The sequence below is a fragment of the Camellia sinensis genome, unplaced genomic scaffold, assembly GCF_055761805.1.
Source record: "Camellia sinensis isolate YWXY unplaced genomic scaffold, ASM5576180v1 Unanchor6, whole genome shotgun sequence".
In the NCBI taxonomy this organism is placed as follows: domain Eukaryota; kingdom Viridiplantae; phylum Streptophyta; class Magnoliopsida; order Ericales; family Theaceae; genus Camellia; species Camellia sinensis.
The window spans coordinates 12,405,335-12,425,300 of NW_028129474.1; the positions used below are offsets into that span (position 1 = coordinate 12,405,335).

General features: G+C 36.1%; 1 protein-coding gene across 1 annotated transcript; it reads right to left on the minus strand.

Annotated features, from left to right (window-relative positions):
• Positions 1-17,387: 17,387 nt before the first annotated feature.
• On the minus strand, positions 17,388-18,982 carry LOC114294185 (uncharacterized). Its single transcript, XM_082912903.1, has 3 exons — positions 18,655-18,982; positions 18,142-18,486; positions 17,388-17,992 (listed from the first exon to the last, which is right to left on the minus strand). Exons 1-3 carry the CDS (start codon positions 18,980-18,982, stop codon positions 17,388-17,390), a joined length of 1,278 nt encoding a protein of 425 aa, XP_082769029.1.
• Positions 18,983-19,966: the final 984 nt, after the last annotated feature.

Genomic DNA, 19,966 nt, shown 5'->3' on the forward strand with positions numbered 1-19,966 from the left:
CATTCTTCTCTCACAAAAAAAGTCAAAAAAGCCAAAAAGTCAAAAAGCCCTTCCCAAACCAAACTTTTTAGCCCAGGCTAAAATAGCCAAAAAAGTCAAAAAGTCAAAAAGCCAACCCACTTCCCAAACGGAGGCTTAATAGATTATCAATTATCAATTATTAATTTAATATAATTGTAATCCCAACCCTTCTTGCCTTTAAAAATAAAATGGCAAGAAAATTATGCCTTCCATCTAAAAATCCCTATTTCTATACCAAGAAAATGGTATAGGCAAACAACCATTGTTGAGTTTTGGTGACCCACCATAAAACAAACTCAAAAACATCTATCTAAGTTCACAGAAGCTGTGGAAGTTTCCAATCAAATGAAGGGATTTAAAATTAAACTTTATAAGAACATAGGTGAGTTTTCAAATGAAATTCAATTAACGCCAAAATAGTTTTATTTTAGTTTAATTACGTGTTTATGCGATCTTTAAGTTGCTGTTATATTATTTCATTTACAGTTAACAATAAAGTAAAAAGTTTTGCGAACAGGTAAAGAACAAAGTTTTCCAACAATCAAAGCAAATGCAAACTCAATGTTTGAACTTTCAAGGAAGGAGAAAAAAAGAAGCTTGAAAACAAAAACCTATTTGGTAAATTTTTGACAAATTTTCTACAGACTTAAACGCCTAGAAATAAAACGTCCATTGTTTAATTGAAATTGAGATGGGCTCAACTCTAAAATATATTATTATTAACTCCAAAATTGGATATATCTCTATAAAGTTACATGTCAAATAGAAGGCTGACTATTGCAAAAGGGAAGCACTGTGTGCTGTATATGAAATCTTAAAAATAATACAAAATATTATCAACCAACAAATCCAAACAACAAATCCTTCAGGATTCAGAATTCAAACAATAAATCCAAACAACATAATTAACCAACAATAGCGATCAAGAGCAGAGAAAGGGAAATTCAGTAGACAATGTAAAATACCTCTATTTTGGTGTTGAACGATGGGTCTTGAAGCCACTGTTGGGAAATTAAAAAACATTAAAAAAAAATTGAGTTATTGACATAGAATGGCAAAGCTAAAGGAGTCTCAAGAAGGTCTATTAGTGTGTCCCCAATCTGGGAGTCCCTTGCATTATATATAGGACAATCAATACTGATGGGTCATCACTCATGTCCATCTGTGTTGGGATGTTGGGATGGTAAACCCCAATGACAACATTTTGAGATTAATGTTGGGATGACAATTGCTATAAAATTGATGTTGGGATTAATCCCAAGATTAATCCCAATATCTCCAAACATTTTGTCCCAAGATTAAAGTTGGGATGATAGTGTATATCCGTAATAAAATTGGATAGGAGAAGATTGGACAGGAGAAGATTAATCCCAATATTATTTCTCCTTTATTTTGTACTTTTTGTAAGAAGCCATCAATTACATTAACTAAGACAATTTTAAAAATGAAATTGTTGCCCTAAAAATTGGCCAAAGTTAAAAGGATTTGAAAGTCGTTCAATAGCCATTCTAATATCGATACCTGAAATTAAAAAAAAATAAAAATTAAATTTGAAAAATAATAATAAAGTTAGATTAGATGGATTAAAGTAAAAATGTCTAATGTTCAGTATTTTCAAATCAACATCACATAGTATGTAATAAACTTTCTAACTGCTCAAAAGCATCTATCATTTATCAAACACCACTTGCCATCACACACAGTCCAACTCGCTTTCTTCACATACCTTATCTAGTTTTACTACCTTTATTATGTACTTGACAAAAAATGAAAACACTTGTTTTCCTTTACTAACTAAACCAGGCAAGAAAAACAATGGGACAACAAAAACTCTACACTACGATTTTGTTGTCCTCATATTCCAAGAGGTTAAAAAGGAGAAGACAGAAATAGAGAGGAAAAAAGAACCTACAACTTTAGTTTTCTCTTAAATAAAATGTAAATTTATAAATCCTGAAAAACCAATTTAAAAGACAATTAGACATCAATTTTTATTTTGACAATGGGGGATTCCAAAACTAAGCACAAAGTTATTTCCAAAGTAACTCAAAATTTACCAACGTATATTGTCTTAAGAAAGGCATTTTGTTACCCAAGATTAGTCTATGTGTTCACCAAAAACAAAAAGAAGAGATTTATCTATGTTTATCTTCCTTTTTCTTTTCTTTTTTCAATTTTTTCAATCCTCATTATGCACATTTTCTTTTTGGTTTAAATTTTCAACACATACTCTCAACAATCACCAAAATATATAATGGCCTAGCCAACACTTTCTTATGGGGGAAAAAGAAATCTAGTGTACAGTGCATAGGTCATACTAATCCATTCAATTTCATTCAACTACTTTAACATTCACCAAAACCACTAATAGAAAAGCTACAAAGACTACTACAACACCCTTTACTAAGCTCCATAAGAAAAAAAGAAAGACTAAGAAAAATAATCTAGTAGAAAAAGCAAATAAAAGCAAAAAGTTTGAGTAATACTATATTTTTTTTAATCATGGTTTACTGCTTATTAGTCCCATTTTGCCTATCTTTTATGCAAATGGAAAGGGAGCTTTGTTTAAAACATAACTAAAAAAGTAACAAACCAAACAATTTAACTTTTATCAAAATTATATAAGTAATGAAACAGATGTAATAAAGAAAAATTGTGTGAGAGAATTGCACCTTTGATTATATTGAGAACCTAGAAATTGATGACCATCAGCAAAAAAACACAACACAATATGAAAATAGCAGAAAATAACAAACTAAAATTTGGGAGAAAACTAATGATTAGAGGGAGAAATAAAATGACATATTTATCAAAACTTTAATGAAAAATATTATGAGAGAAATAAAAAAAAATTTGAATACCTTTCATTATAGAAACTGATGAACTGCGTCAAAAATTCATGAACTGCAGCAAGAGGGAAATCAGATATTAGAAATTGATTTATAGAAATATAGCAATCAAAACAAAAGAAATAAAACAATTAATCAAAGTACCATAATGTTTGTATAGGATCATTTTCTACAGGATCATTTTCAGATAACTTTATTTTTTTAACACAAATAAAATAAAATAAAATAAATACAGAAGTGAATAGTTGAGAACAAATATTAAGGGTTGAAAGTGAAACCACCTTCTTCTTTACTTATGAGGTACCATTATGCATAATCATCTAATTAAAAGTATAAATATAGCGATCCCGGGTTTTTACCCTTGTTGTACAGTGATTCGGACATGTGTCCGTGGATGTTGGTAGTTGTTTATTATCTTGTTTGCATCCTTTTTACTTTGTTTATTGAGTTATGGGATGTGTTGGACAGGTTTGTTTCAGGTTGGTTGTGTTTGGGAGCCTAGTGTTGCTGCCCAAATTTTTGGTCCTTCGCTCGAGCGAGGAGTTTGTCGCTCGAGCGAGAGTTGAGTTGTGTCTGGTGGGTCGAGCCAGGGTGGCTTCGCTCGAGCGAGTGTTGCGTCTGGTTCTGGACCTGAGAGTTGCCTTTCTTGGCTCGAGCGAGCTTCCTTCGCTCGAGCGGTCTGGGTTTTTCTTCGCTCGATCGAGAACTTCTTGGCTCGAGCGAGAGTTTTCTGTGTCTGGTTGCTCGAGCGACCAAGTCTTCGCTCGAGCGAGCGTGTTTTATATCAGCAGACAGTAGCGTTTTAAACATCACTTTTTCACTTCCTTTCTTTGAGCAAAACCTAAATCCGACACACTCTCTCTCTAAACTTTCATTCTCTCTAAGAATTGATCTCCCTAGAGTGTGAATCTAGCCTAGGGCCTTTGTTAAAAAGATAGAGGGCGTTGAGAGCTTCGATTTAATCTGAAAAAGTTTAGATTTGGAGCAAGTTGATCTTCGAGTCTTCATCTCCTTTGTGGCTTAAACTTCGAGGTAGGGATATCCTACTCCTCTCTATGGATTTTGTCTTTAAATTTTGGTATTTTGAGATGTTGAGCTTGGTTTGGTAATTTGGTGAAAGTTTGGGGGCTTTTGTGTAATTTTACAAAAGTTGGGGTTTTATTCATAATAAACCTAGATGCATGTTTGGCATGAAAAAAAATGGAATAAATGTTGAATCATTGATGAAAATGGGACCTAAGGGTTGAAATGGTAATTATGGATAACAACCTAATTACATTGTTTAATTAATTGGGATAATTAATGGTGAGAAATGAGGAAATGAAATGTTGATTGAATATCCATTTGTGCATTTATTTTCTGTTTAGAAATAACTGCTTTGGGCTATCGGTGGAGAATAGTCGTGATTGTTGTAGACAATGCATGATGATTAGGCAAACTGAAACTAATCAATGAAATGTGTCATGGAACTTGACGGTTGATAGAATACATTATATGTATGTATTGGGTGATTGTATATAGAACCAATGTGTTTATATACGTTATGTGTAAAGGAGGAGATAGGGGATGTACTCTGCGGTTTAGGGGAAGATAGGGGATGTACCTCTAAACCGGATAGTGTTGGGAGAAGATAGGGGATGAACTCCGTAGACACAGCTCATATGCTTGTCTAGAGAAGTGAAGATAGAGCTATTATGCTTATCTTAGTAAAGTGTGGATACAACTTATATGCTTATCTGTGAATGTGGGATATTGTTGTTAAACATATCTGTTGAGAATGTGGATATAGCTTTTATGCTTATCTGAATGTGGGATATAGTTTTTATACATATCTGTGGAAATGATGATAGAGCTAGCATGCTTATCTGTTGAAAAAGGGAAAATGAAAGGTAACTTAGACTCATAAGTTGTATGACATAAATGTGTAATTTATGTGAATGTATCTGTGTTAGCCATCTATCAATTGCTAATCTTTTAGTCATTGTTCATGGTTGGTTTAATGTATTTCTACTGGGCTGTGGCTCACCCTATATGGGAATATCATTTTCAGATGCAGGAAGCATGCCACCTCCAAGGACATAGCTGGAGGCTAGAGGCGGACATACTTTTGTCGCTTAACTTTTGATGTATTACATGTAACTTCAAGCCAAGGGCTTAATGTGTAAACGAGTTAGTACTCTTTTGTTGTAACCAAGTGTTAACTTGGAAAGCTGTAAGCCCGTAGGGCATTTTGTTTTGATGTTAACATGTAATACTTATGTAATGGAACTCTAATGAATAAAAGAATGTGGTTAGTTTATATGTAAATGCATGTCTTATCTGATGGGTTTATTGTTGTTATTTTGAGGGCGTTACAATAAAGCAGGTTTAAACTGCTTCAAGCATAAAGTAAGTTTATGCCATCACTCATTACTCCAAGATGACTAACTAATAACATAGATAGTCTACTGAATTAATGTAGTTCCAAAACCAAATATTTGAAGAAAAATCAAAATGGCCAAATGGCTTAAAACAGACTTTTGTTACTCTAGATCTCTTTACTGTTTTTTTTTTTTTTTTTTTTACAAATTCTTTCTAAACCTCATTGAGCCAATCTCAGCATTGTTTAACTGGCAAAGCTGAAAGCATAATTTGTTTTATTTTTTATCAGAACTTACAATCCTCACTCTGAAAGTAAAATAACAAATGAGAGGAAAAGAAGAAAAAAAGAAAGAAAGAAAGAAAGAAAGAGTAGGCTCAGCTCTTGTAAAAAATAACATACGATTTTCACCTAATGAAACAAAAATATATTGAGTTAAGAGTCACAGGAGTAAAAGGAAGAAGAAGAAACAAATTGACTCTAACTCATCTAATCAAAAATTTAATTTATTGTAAGCACATTTTTTTGTCACATATATTTTAAAATGAATATACAATTGTGCCTACAGTGTCTAAGTCTTAAAATTAAAATTTTAATTGATTATAAGCACTGGTAGAGTTATAGGGTGTGAAAAAAGTAATAGACAAAGTTATTCTGTTGAATCAATATAATTTAAATTTCTCCTCCACCCCCAAAATCACCTATCAAGAAGAAAAATTCCAATAAAAAGAAACTCAATAAATAAACTTCTAAAATTGTGAAGAAAAAAAAAAAGGCTCACTTGTTAAATGGACCGTTGTGCCATTGCTCTCCATTTCTTGAAACATTCACTAATAGACCCACACAATACTTCCATTCATTGTCTAACTTAAATTTTTCAAGTCTAATCAAAACAAACTAAAACATCTTGTTTTTGAAAAACAATAAAATCAAACATAAAGGCATTCTAAATAATGCTAATTTTTAAAATTACAGTAAAAATTATCACAATAATTATCATCAAAATAGTATGAAATTCAAAAATTAAAATAGAAGACCCAAATTATTAGCATAAAAAAAATCAAGGACTCGCTCTTCTTGGTTCTTGCTTCTTTACCATCTCTGCATCTAGCTAATAATCCAAAAGATAGCCAACATGTAAAATGAAGCCTAGCTAGTAAAAATTTAAGATTCTTAATTTTCGCAACATGTAAAATGAAGCCAAGTTAAACAATAGATAAGCAACAAATTATTGACAAATTACCTAATCAACCATTGTAGCAAACAAAGCCACAACAACTTTTTATGCGCTAATCAAACACACCTTCAAGCCAAGGCATATGTACCTGAAGCAAAAGGAAGAATAAAAAATATAAGCAAGCAAGCTCCATTATCCATTATCCATTATCTGAAATCAACTCCCTAAAAATTGCCCACTGTTTATTATTAAAAATAAGATCCAACTCCCATTGATTGATTCACCAATTGAATATACCTATATTTTTGTTAACCTTACCAAATATTCAAGGCACGTATCATTCGCTATTTGGGGAGAATGTAGAAAATAAACTATGATGGATTCAGTCACTATTTTTGTGTGTGTGGGGGGGGGGAATGTAGAATAAACTATAAAATAACTTTGATCAATTAGGAAATTCACATTACCAGCACTAAGTGCATTCAAGCATGGTTAAATCAAACTCTCTGTAGGAAAGGTTGTTTAGTCATTTACTTGGCTTGATAGATTCACTCACTATTTGAACAACAAAAAAGTATAATTATATAAGAAAGTAAACTATTTTAATTGAGGCATTTTACAGAATATCCAAAATTTGACCATCAAAAACAACCGCCACAACTTTCTAGCAAAATTTTCAATTAGTTACCTGACCAAAGGTAATGTTGAAGAAGAAAACCAACAATTCTATAGCAAAATTGAATTTATAAGTGTTAGAAAAGTGAATTTGAAAGGTATAGAATTTAGAAAAATGAATCTAAAAGGTTCAGCTAAATGCAAGTAAAGAAATGATGTCTATTCCTAACAAAGAAAAAATATATACAACATCATTGTAACTTAAGCCTAAACTTAGAAAACCCATATAGAAAAATCGGAAAAAAATAACAAAACACAGACCCAGAAGAATAATATTGGTAGTTGGATGATTCCCATTATCCAAAAGCAAGTTAAAAAATTATTGGGATGATTCCCATTTCTCCACAAAATCAAACCGAAAACAAAAATATGAGGGAAGATACCATTGAAACATAGTAGGAAGGCCCATTTGTTGCATAAAATTATATTGAAAAATCTAGAAATACCCTAGATGTTGATTTGTGATTATGTATCAATTTTAAGCAGTAAACAACAATCCCAATCAAACAATCAAGACAAATCGACACAACGATTTTACGTGAAAAAACCACAATTGGACACCTCCAATTGTGATAAAAAAACCACGGGCAACAGCCACAAAACAATCCACTAAGAAGATATAAAGGAATTACATAGGTATACTCTCAATTACCTAGCGAATCCACGCCTGAATTGAACTAACCTCTATGTGCCTCTTCCAACCCCGTCTTCACCTCGGAATTGTCTTGATGATGAGCCACTCCGGAATCCACCAAAGCTTCAGGCTCGAATTCTTCAGAATCCACCGAAAAACAACTCTCACTTTTGTGTAGAACGAACAAATAATCATTTGATGTATACTCTTTAAACCAGGAGTTGAATACTCAATCAAAACATCAAAGAAAACCAGCAAAATATCTCCAAATATAAACCCTAGAACCTAAGAAGAAGATCTGGAGAAGTAATCCTAAAATCTGACTGAATCACGTACTTATAGAAATTTGAATCACGATGCTCGCTCGAGCGAAGACTCTCTCGCTCGAGTGAGGAACCAAAAACGCGTGTTTTCCATAAGTGGCTTCGCTCGAGCCACGCACCCTTTGCTCGAGCGTACATTCATCTCTTTCAGGTTTTTTTCCAGACGCAGCCTTCGCTCGAGCGAGCACTTATTCGCTCGAGCGAGCAAGGGCAGACATGCAACTTCGAATGTAATTTTGCATTTTGCTTCGGGGGCGCTGCCCTTCGACCCCGCTGTGGCGTTGCCCCGGACCTGCCAAGGGGTGCTGCCCCCTGGACCCCCGCGAGTTGACCGGGCAGCTCGATCCCTGTCATAATCAACGAAGTGGCAATCTTGAAAGAATTAACATCACAAACTTCTCTGCAATGCACAATTCGGGTTGGATTCGCATCTAAACACTCATAGCCTCACTGAAATAAAAAGTACGAAAATAAATACAACTTAAAGGAGTTTTGTCAAACGGGGTTGCCAAGAATAAAAACCTAACATTATATGATAGTGATTCTCCTCATCTTTGTTGCATAACACACAACAAATATGAAGGCCCATTTGGGAACATTATTGTTTGTTGCCCTTATATATCATGTTTGGATTGAAAGGAACTCCAGAATTTTTTGGAGGAATGAATGGGCATGATTGTAACCTATGGGAATTTCTTGTAAGGTTATGTTTGTCTTTATTGCTTTGATTAGATGGTTTCTACTTGTGTTCTTGTCTTGATTGCTTTTAAGGTTCTTTGAGACTATTGTTTCTTTGTTTGCTATGGGGTATGCCTTGTTTTGTTGTTTTTGTGCAATAAAACTTATAAAAGCAATTTACCAAATAAAAATAATCCATTGTAATTAAGTTTTACCTTGTTGAAGTAAAATTTGTAAAAAATTTAATTGACTATTCTCAGAAACGCCACAATGATTCTCAGAAACCCTATAGAGTTCAGCAAGCCAATAGATAGCTTTAAGTAATGCAGGGGAAAAAAATGACTGACCTCATAAAAATCAACAAAAAAATGTGTGAAAACCCCGCCATAAACCACACCTGCAAGGGGAAAAAGCTAATCATTAAATAGAATTACATCTAGAAAGTCTATTTTTCTAAAAATAGAAAGGAAAAAGTCTATTTAATCGAAGGATATAGCGAAGGAATTCTTTTACAAAATTGGATCACTAATTTGCACCACAAAAAATAAATTGAACTATCAAATTTCCAAAATCTGGTAGAAGAATTCTTTTACAAAATTGGATCACTAATTGCACCATGAAAAATAAATCGAACAATCAAAGGCACTGCAAACTTGATGCCCTCAAGCAGCTTTTTTCATGTTATTCTGTGGAGTCTCGAGCTAGTGTACATACTTAATTTTCGATATTATGTAAGTTCCATCTACCTATCCATATGCATCAGGTTAAAAACAGAAAACAGATAGTATAAAAGAAAAATATAAAAAATTAAGAATAAACAACATGCATGTCCAAGTAAGAATAAACACTCAGAAATGTTTTGCATTATCAAAAAATGCAGAACATTCTTCTTATTTCCAATAATTCCTACTAAATCAATATGAGAGAAGATACCAAGAATTTGTTTCGAACATTTTGGTAACAACCATTCAATAAAGTAACTCAATACAATAGTTGCACAAAATTAAAGTAAAGTAAAGTGCACCCAAAATTAACAAAACCCATAAAAGTGTACCCAAAATTAAAGAAAAACAATACTCAAGAAAAAAAAACCAAAGAAAAATATGATCTCTGTGGCTGAACAAAGAAAAAATTAGGAGTTGATGAATATTAGATGAATTCATATGATCTTTTCTTTTTCATGCACTTTTGCTGATATTGACAACCTTATGAATAATAATAAAACAGTTTTCTTGAATGAAGTAAGGCTTAAAAAATAGTTTTCTGATATTAAACAGTTTTCTTTAATAATAACAAAAAATAAGGCTTAAAAAAAAAACATATAATCATGATTCATATCAGACTATTATACTTACAGGTATTTGGTAATAAATAAAGAGTGGCTGGTTTTTAAATTCTTGAATGAAGTTTTTCTCTTAAGGTGGTGAATGAAAATAGTTTTCAATTCTTGAAAATTTCCCCAAATTTCCACAAATCAAACCGTAATCAACAGTTATGAAACCGTAATCAACAGTTAAACCATAATCAACAAATCAAAGAATGAACAAAGAAAAATCAAATTGAAAATCAAAGAAAAATCAAACCGTAATCAACAGTTAAACCGTAATAAACAAATCAACATTTATTAATTATTCAAAATCAAACAAAAAAAAAACAAAAAAAATAGTCAAGATTTTGGAGAACCTTATGAGGAATGGTATGTGAAAACCTTACAAAGGGGTCGAAACCTCATGAGGAATGAACAAACTCTAGCAAGGCTAGCACCCAACAAACTCTCTATCTACGAAGTCGCCGATCTGCTCTTGAATGAGAGAGAGAGAGATGGATGGAAGGAAAGAAGAAACACTGATTTGTTGCTGCGATGTCACCGATTTGGACCCACCGATCTAGCAAGGCTAGCACCCAACAAACTCTCTATCTGCGAAGTCGCCGATCTGCTCTTGAATGAGAGAGAGAGAGATAGATGGAAGGGAAGAAGAAACACCGTAGGATTGAATCTGCTCTTGAATCTAGCACCCATTGAAAATGTATTTGAATCTCTTGAACACCGTAGGATTGAATCAACATTGTAAATCCACCATTGAAATATAATGTCTCTTAGACATTTTTTAGCTGTTGGATTGAATGGATCAAACGGTTTATATTTTGACAAAGGGACAACAGTCCCATCAAAATTCAAAAACCACTCTCCCTTATTATATAGATATATATATATATATATTATAATATTAATTTTTTTTATTATTTATTCTTATATTTATTTATCTAAATTACATAGGGCAAAACACCAATAAATCCTAAATTAGTAAATGTTAAACCATTTAGTCCTGAGTTTTTTTTGTAACACTAATAGATCCCATTCCAATGTTAAAGACATTAAAGCCCATTCTTTGTGGAATACGTGTCCTGAAGTAAGGGGTAAATAACGGGCATTGTTTGTTGTTGAATTTACGAAAGAGGCCAACATCGAAATGGTATGTCAATCTACTGTGAGCGAAAATGGGAAGTAATTTCTGGAGTGGGATCGTGATTCCGATGTTCCAGCGATTTCGAATCCGTGATTACGGAGACTGTTTGTTAGGATTGGTGTTGTTGATGTGATTTCCTAAATTAAAGTTCCATTGCCGAGTAAAACCCTAGTTGAAACCATCAAACGTGGGAATACGGTGTTGGGAGCTTAAGAGTTGGGTCTGAACATCATGAAGAACAGTAATTGGCGTAGAATAAGACACTGATAAAACGTTGGAGCCGGAAATCGCCTCGGGAAGAAATGGTGGCAGGTATGTAATTTCTGGTCTGATGGTGTGTGCATGTTCACGTTTTGTGTGATGTAAAAGTATGTGGACCACTGTATTTGTTGGGGGTAAACATTGCTTTCAAAACTGTCTACTGGATTGGCCTAGTTGTGTGTTTTTTAATGTTTGTGGTGGAGCCCTGATTTTGGGTGTGTTGGTGTTGAGGGTGGGAGAAGGTGGGGATTGATTTTGATGTCTATGTCAATGTTAAGTTAGTCGAATTGGTGTTTGGAAAGTCCTTTTTTTTTTTGGCCGATGGTGAAATGGGAATGTTGTAGGTGGGGCATTGTATTGGGTTGGGTGAACATTGCATGAGTCGATGTACTTATTGTTTACTATTAAGCTGTGGTTAGCAGATTCAGTTGTGCTTGGTAATACGTCAATGGTCATTGTGGTGTTGTTCACATGTAAATGTTAATTTACTGGAAGGGGTTTGGTGAAATTGATAATTTGCGTTGTTTGAGGATATTGAAGTGTCCAATGTCAACGTTCGACAAGTGTGTTTGGGTGGGGAAACATTGTGTTAGTATTCCACTCCCAATAGGGTCTAAACATCTTGTGTGTTTACTATGTTGATGAGGGACCACTGCTTTTGGCAATGTTATTGTAAATTTCCAAGTTCCTTGAATTACATTGGGTTGTAGAATGCAATGGGGTGTGCCGAAGCGGTGTATGTGGGTTGTGGTGACGTGGTAATGTGGGGTTAAATATGAGTTCGTAGGCAGTTGGGTTACGAAATAAGTTACTAACAAATCTTGTATTGTTACTATGTCAAAGGTAATTGAAAATTAATTTTGCAAGTTGATGGTATTCATTTTTTATTAGTGAGGGTAATGTTGTGTTGTAGTGCAGTTCAGTTTGTGTTTCTGTGGCTTTGATTCGTGGGAGGATGTTGAAGCGTGATATGTGTTTTATGTCTAGTAAATAATGTATGTGAATGCTGTGTTGTATGGTTATTGGTAGTCAGGTTTTTTTGATGGTGCTAATTTGGTAATGTTAATGTTGTGCAGCAAGTGGAAGTCGGCATCGTGCGACACGTAAGGCAGAATGTAGAACTCTACCATCGCGATCTGCTGTTCAAACGTTAACCCGATTAGCTCCGAGGAGACTGTCAAAATTGCCATTCAAGACAAGCAGGACAGGTACACGTCCTGTGCGAAGAGTTTTTGTCGACATGAAGAAGCTAATGTACTGGTCTAACATTGCCGGTGTTATGAAAACAGTGTTAGAGTTTGATTTCAGTGCTCGTCATGTCAAGCAATTACAGAAAACGCCATTTTGGCTTATGATTGACGCGATCCGAGTGCATAAATTGGATCCAGCTGCATATAAGAAGTGTGACGCGATGGTGTGCCATGTAATTCAGACATACAACCTTATTGATGAGAAATTTTACATTGGGGGAATAGGGCTGCCAATCCGAAATAGTGACATCCGTTTATTATTTGGGTTGCAATGTGGGAGGGAGAAGTTAGATTTGTGTCATGTTGGTAAAGGACCGGCAGATTTTATACAAAGAAGATGGCCTAACGTCAGCCGGATTTCATCGAAGGTAATCAAAGATGCGCTTGTAGTGGCAATGCGTGGGAGGACGGAGCAAGACGAAAAAGATGTTGCAAAGCTGATGTGCTTGTACGTATGTGCGAAATTATTTTTCCCAACAACAGGTGAGTCCATTGGTTGGGCGTTTGTGCGGGTTATCGATAAGTTGGAGACTTTACGGTTGTATGATTAGACAGCAATAATTCGAAACTCGCTGGTTTCTTCGTTGAATGAGGCGCACAATAGGCCAGAACGTGTCACCGGGTGTGTCGTAACGTTACTGGTAAGATTTGATCTAAAACCCAGAAAATCCATTGAACTTCCAAAACTTTAAGAGTTTGAATGTGTACGGGTAGTTGACGTTGTGATTGACTGTTTACTATTGTTTTTAATTTGTAGTTTCTGCTTTGCGAGCACACGAACATTATATAGCCAGATAGGCTGAATGTTTCACCACGGTTTTGTCGGTGGAACCTTAGGAAAATAATCGGGAAATTGAAAAGCATGGAATTATCGGTGGAGGGTTCTTTTGAGGTATGACATTCAACACACTGTTGGTATGTGCTATACGTTTTGGTTGGTTTGTACTTAATATATGGTACCATTTTTTTTTCCCCCCCGTACAGGTTAATCTTGATAAACTTTCGGGGACTATCATCGAAAAGTATTTTGTTGACAAATTGGTGGATGCAGAAGGCATTGTGGAAGAAGAAGGAAAATTGTTGGTAGTGGAGCCTGTGAGTACGTGGAATGGGTTGTCGGCTAATGCTCCTGACGCTACTGTGAACGTTGCTGAACCGAGTTTGAATTGTTGGCAGCCAGATTCACCCAATGGCGGTGAGGTTGAATGGACGTCCGCCAACAAGAATGAAGAAAGTCGCAATACAAACTATAATGGTAGGAGCAAGATGGATGGTAATATATTGGAAGATGGGCGATCGTTCTCGGTTTTGTTCCCTGATCTATTAGACCTGGCAAGCACACAACCTGGAGGCTCCGTTTGTGAAGACACCAACGACGCTACCGACCAGTTAAGAAAGGCTCTGAAGAAAATTACTGAATTGGAGATGGAAGTTTCTGTGAAGTCTGCCCGTTTGCGTGATGTAGATGTTAAAGTTGCGGCGATGAAGAGATTGGTAGGTGCACATGCCACCATCCTATTCATCGGCTTCGATAGTGTAATTATTACGAAAGATGCTGAAATTTTAAGGCTGTCGACACAAGTTCAAAAGCTAGAGGCAAGGATAACAATTTTGGAAGACTATGTGGATGAGTGTGAGGTGCACGAAGTAACGCAGTCAGTATTTAAGGAGAAAAACAAGCAACAGGCGTCGTGGGAACATAATTCGAGGAAAAGTAACAAGTCTGAAAGTGTGTCAGTAACTGGTAGTGGTGAACGTTTGGCAGAGGGTTGTGGAAGAAATGCAAATACCATGCCTGCCGCGACAGATGATGTTACAGGAGTGGACTGGGTTGGTAAATTGGCTGATGAACAGTTTGTCAATAGAAACTTGGATATGTCACTGAAAGATAGTGACGTTGAGAATGCTGTTGTCAGTGAACAAGAGAACAACCTTGTCAACGTTGAAACCATTACAATGGACGGGACTGACAGATTAGAAGACATCAGACCTAGCCCTGATATGACATCGTTGGTGAGGAGAGTTAAGAGCAAGGCACGACGTCAATTTCGATTAAGTGAGTACGATTACCCCAATTTAGGTGGTCGTGGCAAACATAAATGGAAGATGGGTAATAGGGAAACTGTTGGTCCTGAAGTAATATATGGCGTTGAGGATGTTGAAGTTGGAAATAAAACATGGCAAGGATTTGGAATGAGCAGGAACACATGCTGTATGGAACATGCTTGATGAAGATGAAATTATGCTTCTGAAAAGAGTGTACACATTTGACGGCGACGGGTAACCAATATGAATATGAATGCATTTTTATGCAATTTTGTGTGTGAGAGTGTGTAATTTTGTACATTTGGTAATGATGTGATGTTGTTTGCAGAGCTGTAATATGGGATGGAGGTGAAAGCGGTATACAAGTTATGTTCGGTGACATTCGTGACCTAGTGCAGAGATCATCTATTCAAGGGAACGTAAGTATAGTCTTAACACACTGGAAACTATGTGCAAAAACATAGTTCGAACATGATTTTCTGGTATGAGATATTTGTGTCACAGAAATAACATCGTGGCTGATTGGTGTAGGTCATTGACGCGTACGCAGCCATGTTGATGGAATTGCAGGACAAAGGTATTGAAAGACAAGACGCTGTGGATAGTTTGTATGTTTTTAGCAGCGTATGCTCGGTAAGTGTATGTAATGTAAGCGTGCAATAATTGGACATATACATTCCCACATCACCGAAAGTGTGAAGTTAATTTATTTGTTTCAGAATACCTAATTTTGTTGGTACGACTGGCATAATGAAACAGGATTTTATGCAGAATCCGAATGCACTGTCGCGGGGGAAATATTTGAATGTGCAAATCAAAGCTGCAAAAGGACACAGATTCACGCATTACCCGGTGTATCATGCCAACCACTGGACTGTAATGGTGCATGACACTGTGAGCGAGTCATGGAAACATTATAATTCTTTGAAACCTAGGAGGGGGATACATGATGAACATTACAATGAATCACTGAAAGTGGTAAGTTTGTGAACGTAATATTATTTTTTCCCATATGTGCTAATTTTTCTTCGTAAGTTAGTGACATGGCAGACCATGTGCATTTTTTACAGTGACAAATTCATTATGAAGTGTAGTTAGTTTGCTGTAAATATGTATGCCAAAAAGATGACGTATATTAAATTTGATTTTGTAGAAACAGTGGGTGGAAGAATATTATACAAAATTTGTCTGGCCACGGTTGGCACCCGGTATTGTTAGAAAGCCAAACTTTGACAGACCCCTTGTTTCAGTCATTGATTGTCCACAACAGAGCCCGGAAACGTAAGATGTTATAGTGGGTTGTTTGTTTTTTTTTTTAATTTTTTTTTCCTGGAAAAAGAAATTAACTTGTTACAGTCACGGGGATGTTGATATGGTTGGTTGGTTGTTTGCAGATCAGATTGTGCAATCTTTGTCTGCTATATCATTAGGCAATACATGCATGGTTGCAACATTGGCGCCACGATGGAAGAAACAACGCCACTAGAGTTGCGCGCGTCAATGGTAAAGATGTTCTTAAACGACTCAGGCAGAGGCCTTCGCAGTACAATACATTGATGGAACTGACAGCTCCATCAGACCAAAAATAGTGGAAATTGCAAATAGATTCTGGTTTTACATTTTGATGGTTCAATATATTTTTGATGAAAGTCGTTGACAGATTAGTTTGTTTTGGTTAAATTATTTTGCAGTAGGATACTTAGATTTTGTTTGTTTGCTTTGCCGCGTACATTATGCTTTGCTGTTTATGCCAAAATGTCGCGACGTTAAATGATTTACCCATTCGATTGGGCTCAAATGTTTTTTGCACATATTTTGTTGGCTATACTGGATTGTGATTGGAACGTAATGTTGTTCAAATTTTAGGAATGTGCAATTTGTTGGGTCTTGTATGGATTGCTGTGTTAATATTCTTGTGGATGTTGGTTATGTTTGTTCTTGTGGGTCAAAGTGACATGAGTGTTTCATTGGACGTGTAAATGGCATAATAGACTAATTGTAATGGTATTTGCTGATAATAATGTTGGGAGTGGGTGTGTTTTCAATTAATACGTATGTGGTTTGGTATGGATGTTGTCAAATGATGGTAGTCCATAATTTCATGACAGATTTAGCTAGGAAAAATCACGACTTTTTGAGTGTAATTTTGCATGTACACAGAAGATGTAATTGCGAGACGTGTGCAACAGGCACGTTGTGAAGGTTGTTTTGGGGTGAAACGTTAGCCTCAACGTAAGTCACTTAATTAAAATCAAAGTGGGTGAAGGCTGCTGCGTGGTTTTACTGTAAGTGACTTTGAAAATTTTCATCATTCAACACATTTTTTTGTTTTGCTAGTACACGGTAGTACATCGGCATGAACTACAAATAGCACTGATGTTCAACTGTTTGTTGTCGCCAAATTTATACATTCTGAACAACATTTGTTTGGCCAGAAGGCCATGTTATGTAAGTTGTTAGAACAAGTAAGTACACTGCTGTTACAGTTAGACAAGCGTAAATGTAAAAAATATATAATGTTTCATAAACTTCAATTATTGTAGAGTCATACGGTAAATTTCTGGAAGAGATAACATAATTATTTAATAATGTGAAACAAATATTTCATCAATGTTCGCATATAAGATAAAGTTGACAACGAGTCTGCTACATCGCTTCCTTGCATGTTTTATTGTTATGATGGCCCATTTTGCCACAACGACCACACCGAATGTGTTGAACAACCTCGCCCTTTGATGGAATTCTTTTCCGATTGGGCCTTCCAGGAGGACGTTTGTAAATGGGTGGTGCAATGAGATAGTCTGACGGTGTGAACTTGGGTTTCGCCACGGTGGAAATTGGGTGAATCAACCCTTCATACGCTGCCCTATACTTCATCACGTGGTAAAACGGTTCAATGTAATCATACACATTCTTACCACTATTTCGAAACGCAACAACCGCGTGGGGACATGGGAAACCATTTAGTTGCCATTGAAAACAAGAACATGAACGATTGCCAATGTCAACTAACACTGACAGGTGGGACCGAACCTCAAAAACATTGTCATCCGATTGACTAACAATCCAGTGCCTGCTATCTTTAAACTCAGACATCAAACGCTTTTCCATTTTTGGACAAAGTTCACCAACCCAGGCGCTGGATTTTACTTTACGCTTTGACATTTTTTCCATGATCTTTTCCCTTATTGCATCCACCAATTGAGTAATGGGTAGGTGTCGAGCTTCTCGAATCCAATTGTTAAACGACTCTGTGGAGTTAGACCACATCTCACTGTATCGGCAAATGCACTTGAATAAGTAATACACGGACAAGTGGAAGATACGAATATGAAGGAAAAAAAATACCTAAAGTACGCATTGGCCCAATGTTGCGGATGTAGGTCTTGCAAAAAATTACCAACCGCTACTGGGCTGCATTGTTTTAAAATTTCAATTTTCTGGTTGAATGATGTTACTGTTGGTGCGTAAGCACAATCTCGTAACTTCCGCATTAGACCAACTTTCTGATCAGCGTTAACATATTTCATTCGGTCACGAAGATTCATCTGAAGATGTAACAAACAAAATGCATGGTGTGCCGCGGGGAAGACAACGACCATTGATTGTATTAAACCCAAATTACGATCAGACACGAAAGTTAAATTCCTAGCTCCGTCTACAACTTCAGCCAAATGCCGCAAAAACCATTCCCAGTTTGATGAGGTTTCAGAATCGACAATAGCAAATGCGATGGGGAATAAACCTGCATGAATTCATGTCAGTACCATGCTATACAGTCAAGTGGTTGCTACATAATGCAATATCAAATTATACAAATTCCAAACTGTAAGTCACATGGTGTGGTGAAAGACAATTGTGTAACATAGTCTTGTATATAGTACAAATAAGCACTACAAATTGTCATCCATACCTTGGTTTCCATCCTTGGCGGTGGCTGCGAGCAATGTCCCCTTGAACCTTCCCTTAAAAAATGTACCATCCAAAAATAGAAGTGGACGGCAACCATTGAACCTGTCGATGCATGCACGAAAAGCTATGAAATACCTCACAAACCTCCCAGTTTGCTGATCGAAATCCAAATTAATGTAGTTATGTGGGTTGTTTTCCATAACAACATTACTATACCACCTAAGTTGATCGAACGACATAGCGTGGTCGCCAAATACTTTGTTTCTTGCTTTTTCCACCCCTAACCATGCAACCCGATAACTAATATCCAGGCCATAATCGTCCTTCATGTCAAACACCACATCCGTCGGTCATGTCAGTGGTTGTTCACGCACATGTCCTGCGATCACATCGGACACCAAATCTGACCCAGTCCGCGGGTTACGGTATGTTCGTACAGCAGCCCCACAGGAATGTACACTAATAAATCTCTTCAAATACATAACACCATTCGAAGGAGACACCCGGGCGTAAACCAACCACCCGCACCCAGTTGACGTTACAAATTTGCATATAGCAGTGACACGTACAGCGTCGTTTTTGACATACTTGAACTGAAACCCACATTCCATTGCATACTTGCACAATACCGTTCGGAATTCATGTGCACCACCCATAAAAATTTGGCCGACATGAGTAATACCGAATGCCCAGCCAGCAGACAAGTACGTCTTCGTTCAATGAGGACAATATGTCGCCAACAAATCCGTTCGGTCTACCATATCGGCTATCCGCATATCCACGGTATCACACTCTCCATCATCATGTGACACTGAAACACCACAATGAGTAGCAGACCCATTACCCTGCAGTTGAATTATCATGTCAATATGTTCAAGCCCGAAAGACTTTGCAAGTAACAACATGTTCCGCACATCATCGTCGGAGTCAACCTTAAACTCGTGCTCCATGATATCAAACTTGTCGCAAACGGCATCAATTAATTGTTTGAACGTGAATGCTTGATGAATGCGGAACACTGCGTTGGTCTGACCGAACGTACACAACAACAACACTGCGAACTCTATACCTGCCCAAAATTACCTGCAATAACAGATACATTACACCCAGGAAAAATAACCACCCATTGACAATAACACACCACTACCCATTCACAATAACAGATCACCACCCAAAAAAACTAACTTCTTCACTACAACAACACTTTCAAACTCCTCCATAAACTTAACAAAATGCCAAATTAACATTTCGAAATTGAGAAGCTAAATATCGATATCATAAAATTGGTAACAAATAAGAAAAATAGCACAACC

Coding starts and splice junctions, on each gene's coding strand:
- LOC114294185 (XM_082912903.1), bottom strand. CDS start 18,982: ATGAAGGACGATTATGGCCTGGATATTAGTTATCGGGTTGCATGGTTA. Junction 18,487..18,654: donor CGCCAAGGATGGAAACCAAG/GTATGGATGACA, acceptor GAATTCATGCAG/GTTTATTCCCCATCGCATTT. Junction 17,993..18,141: donor ATGCAGCCCAGTAGCGGTTG/GTAATTTTTTGC, acceptor CTAACTCCACAG/AGTCGTTTAACAATTGGATT.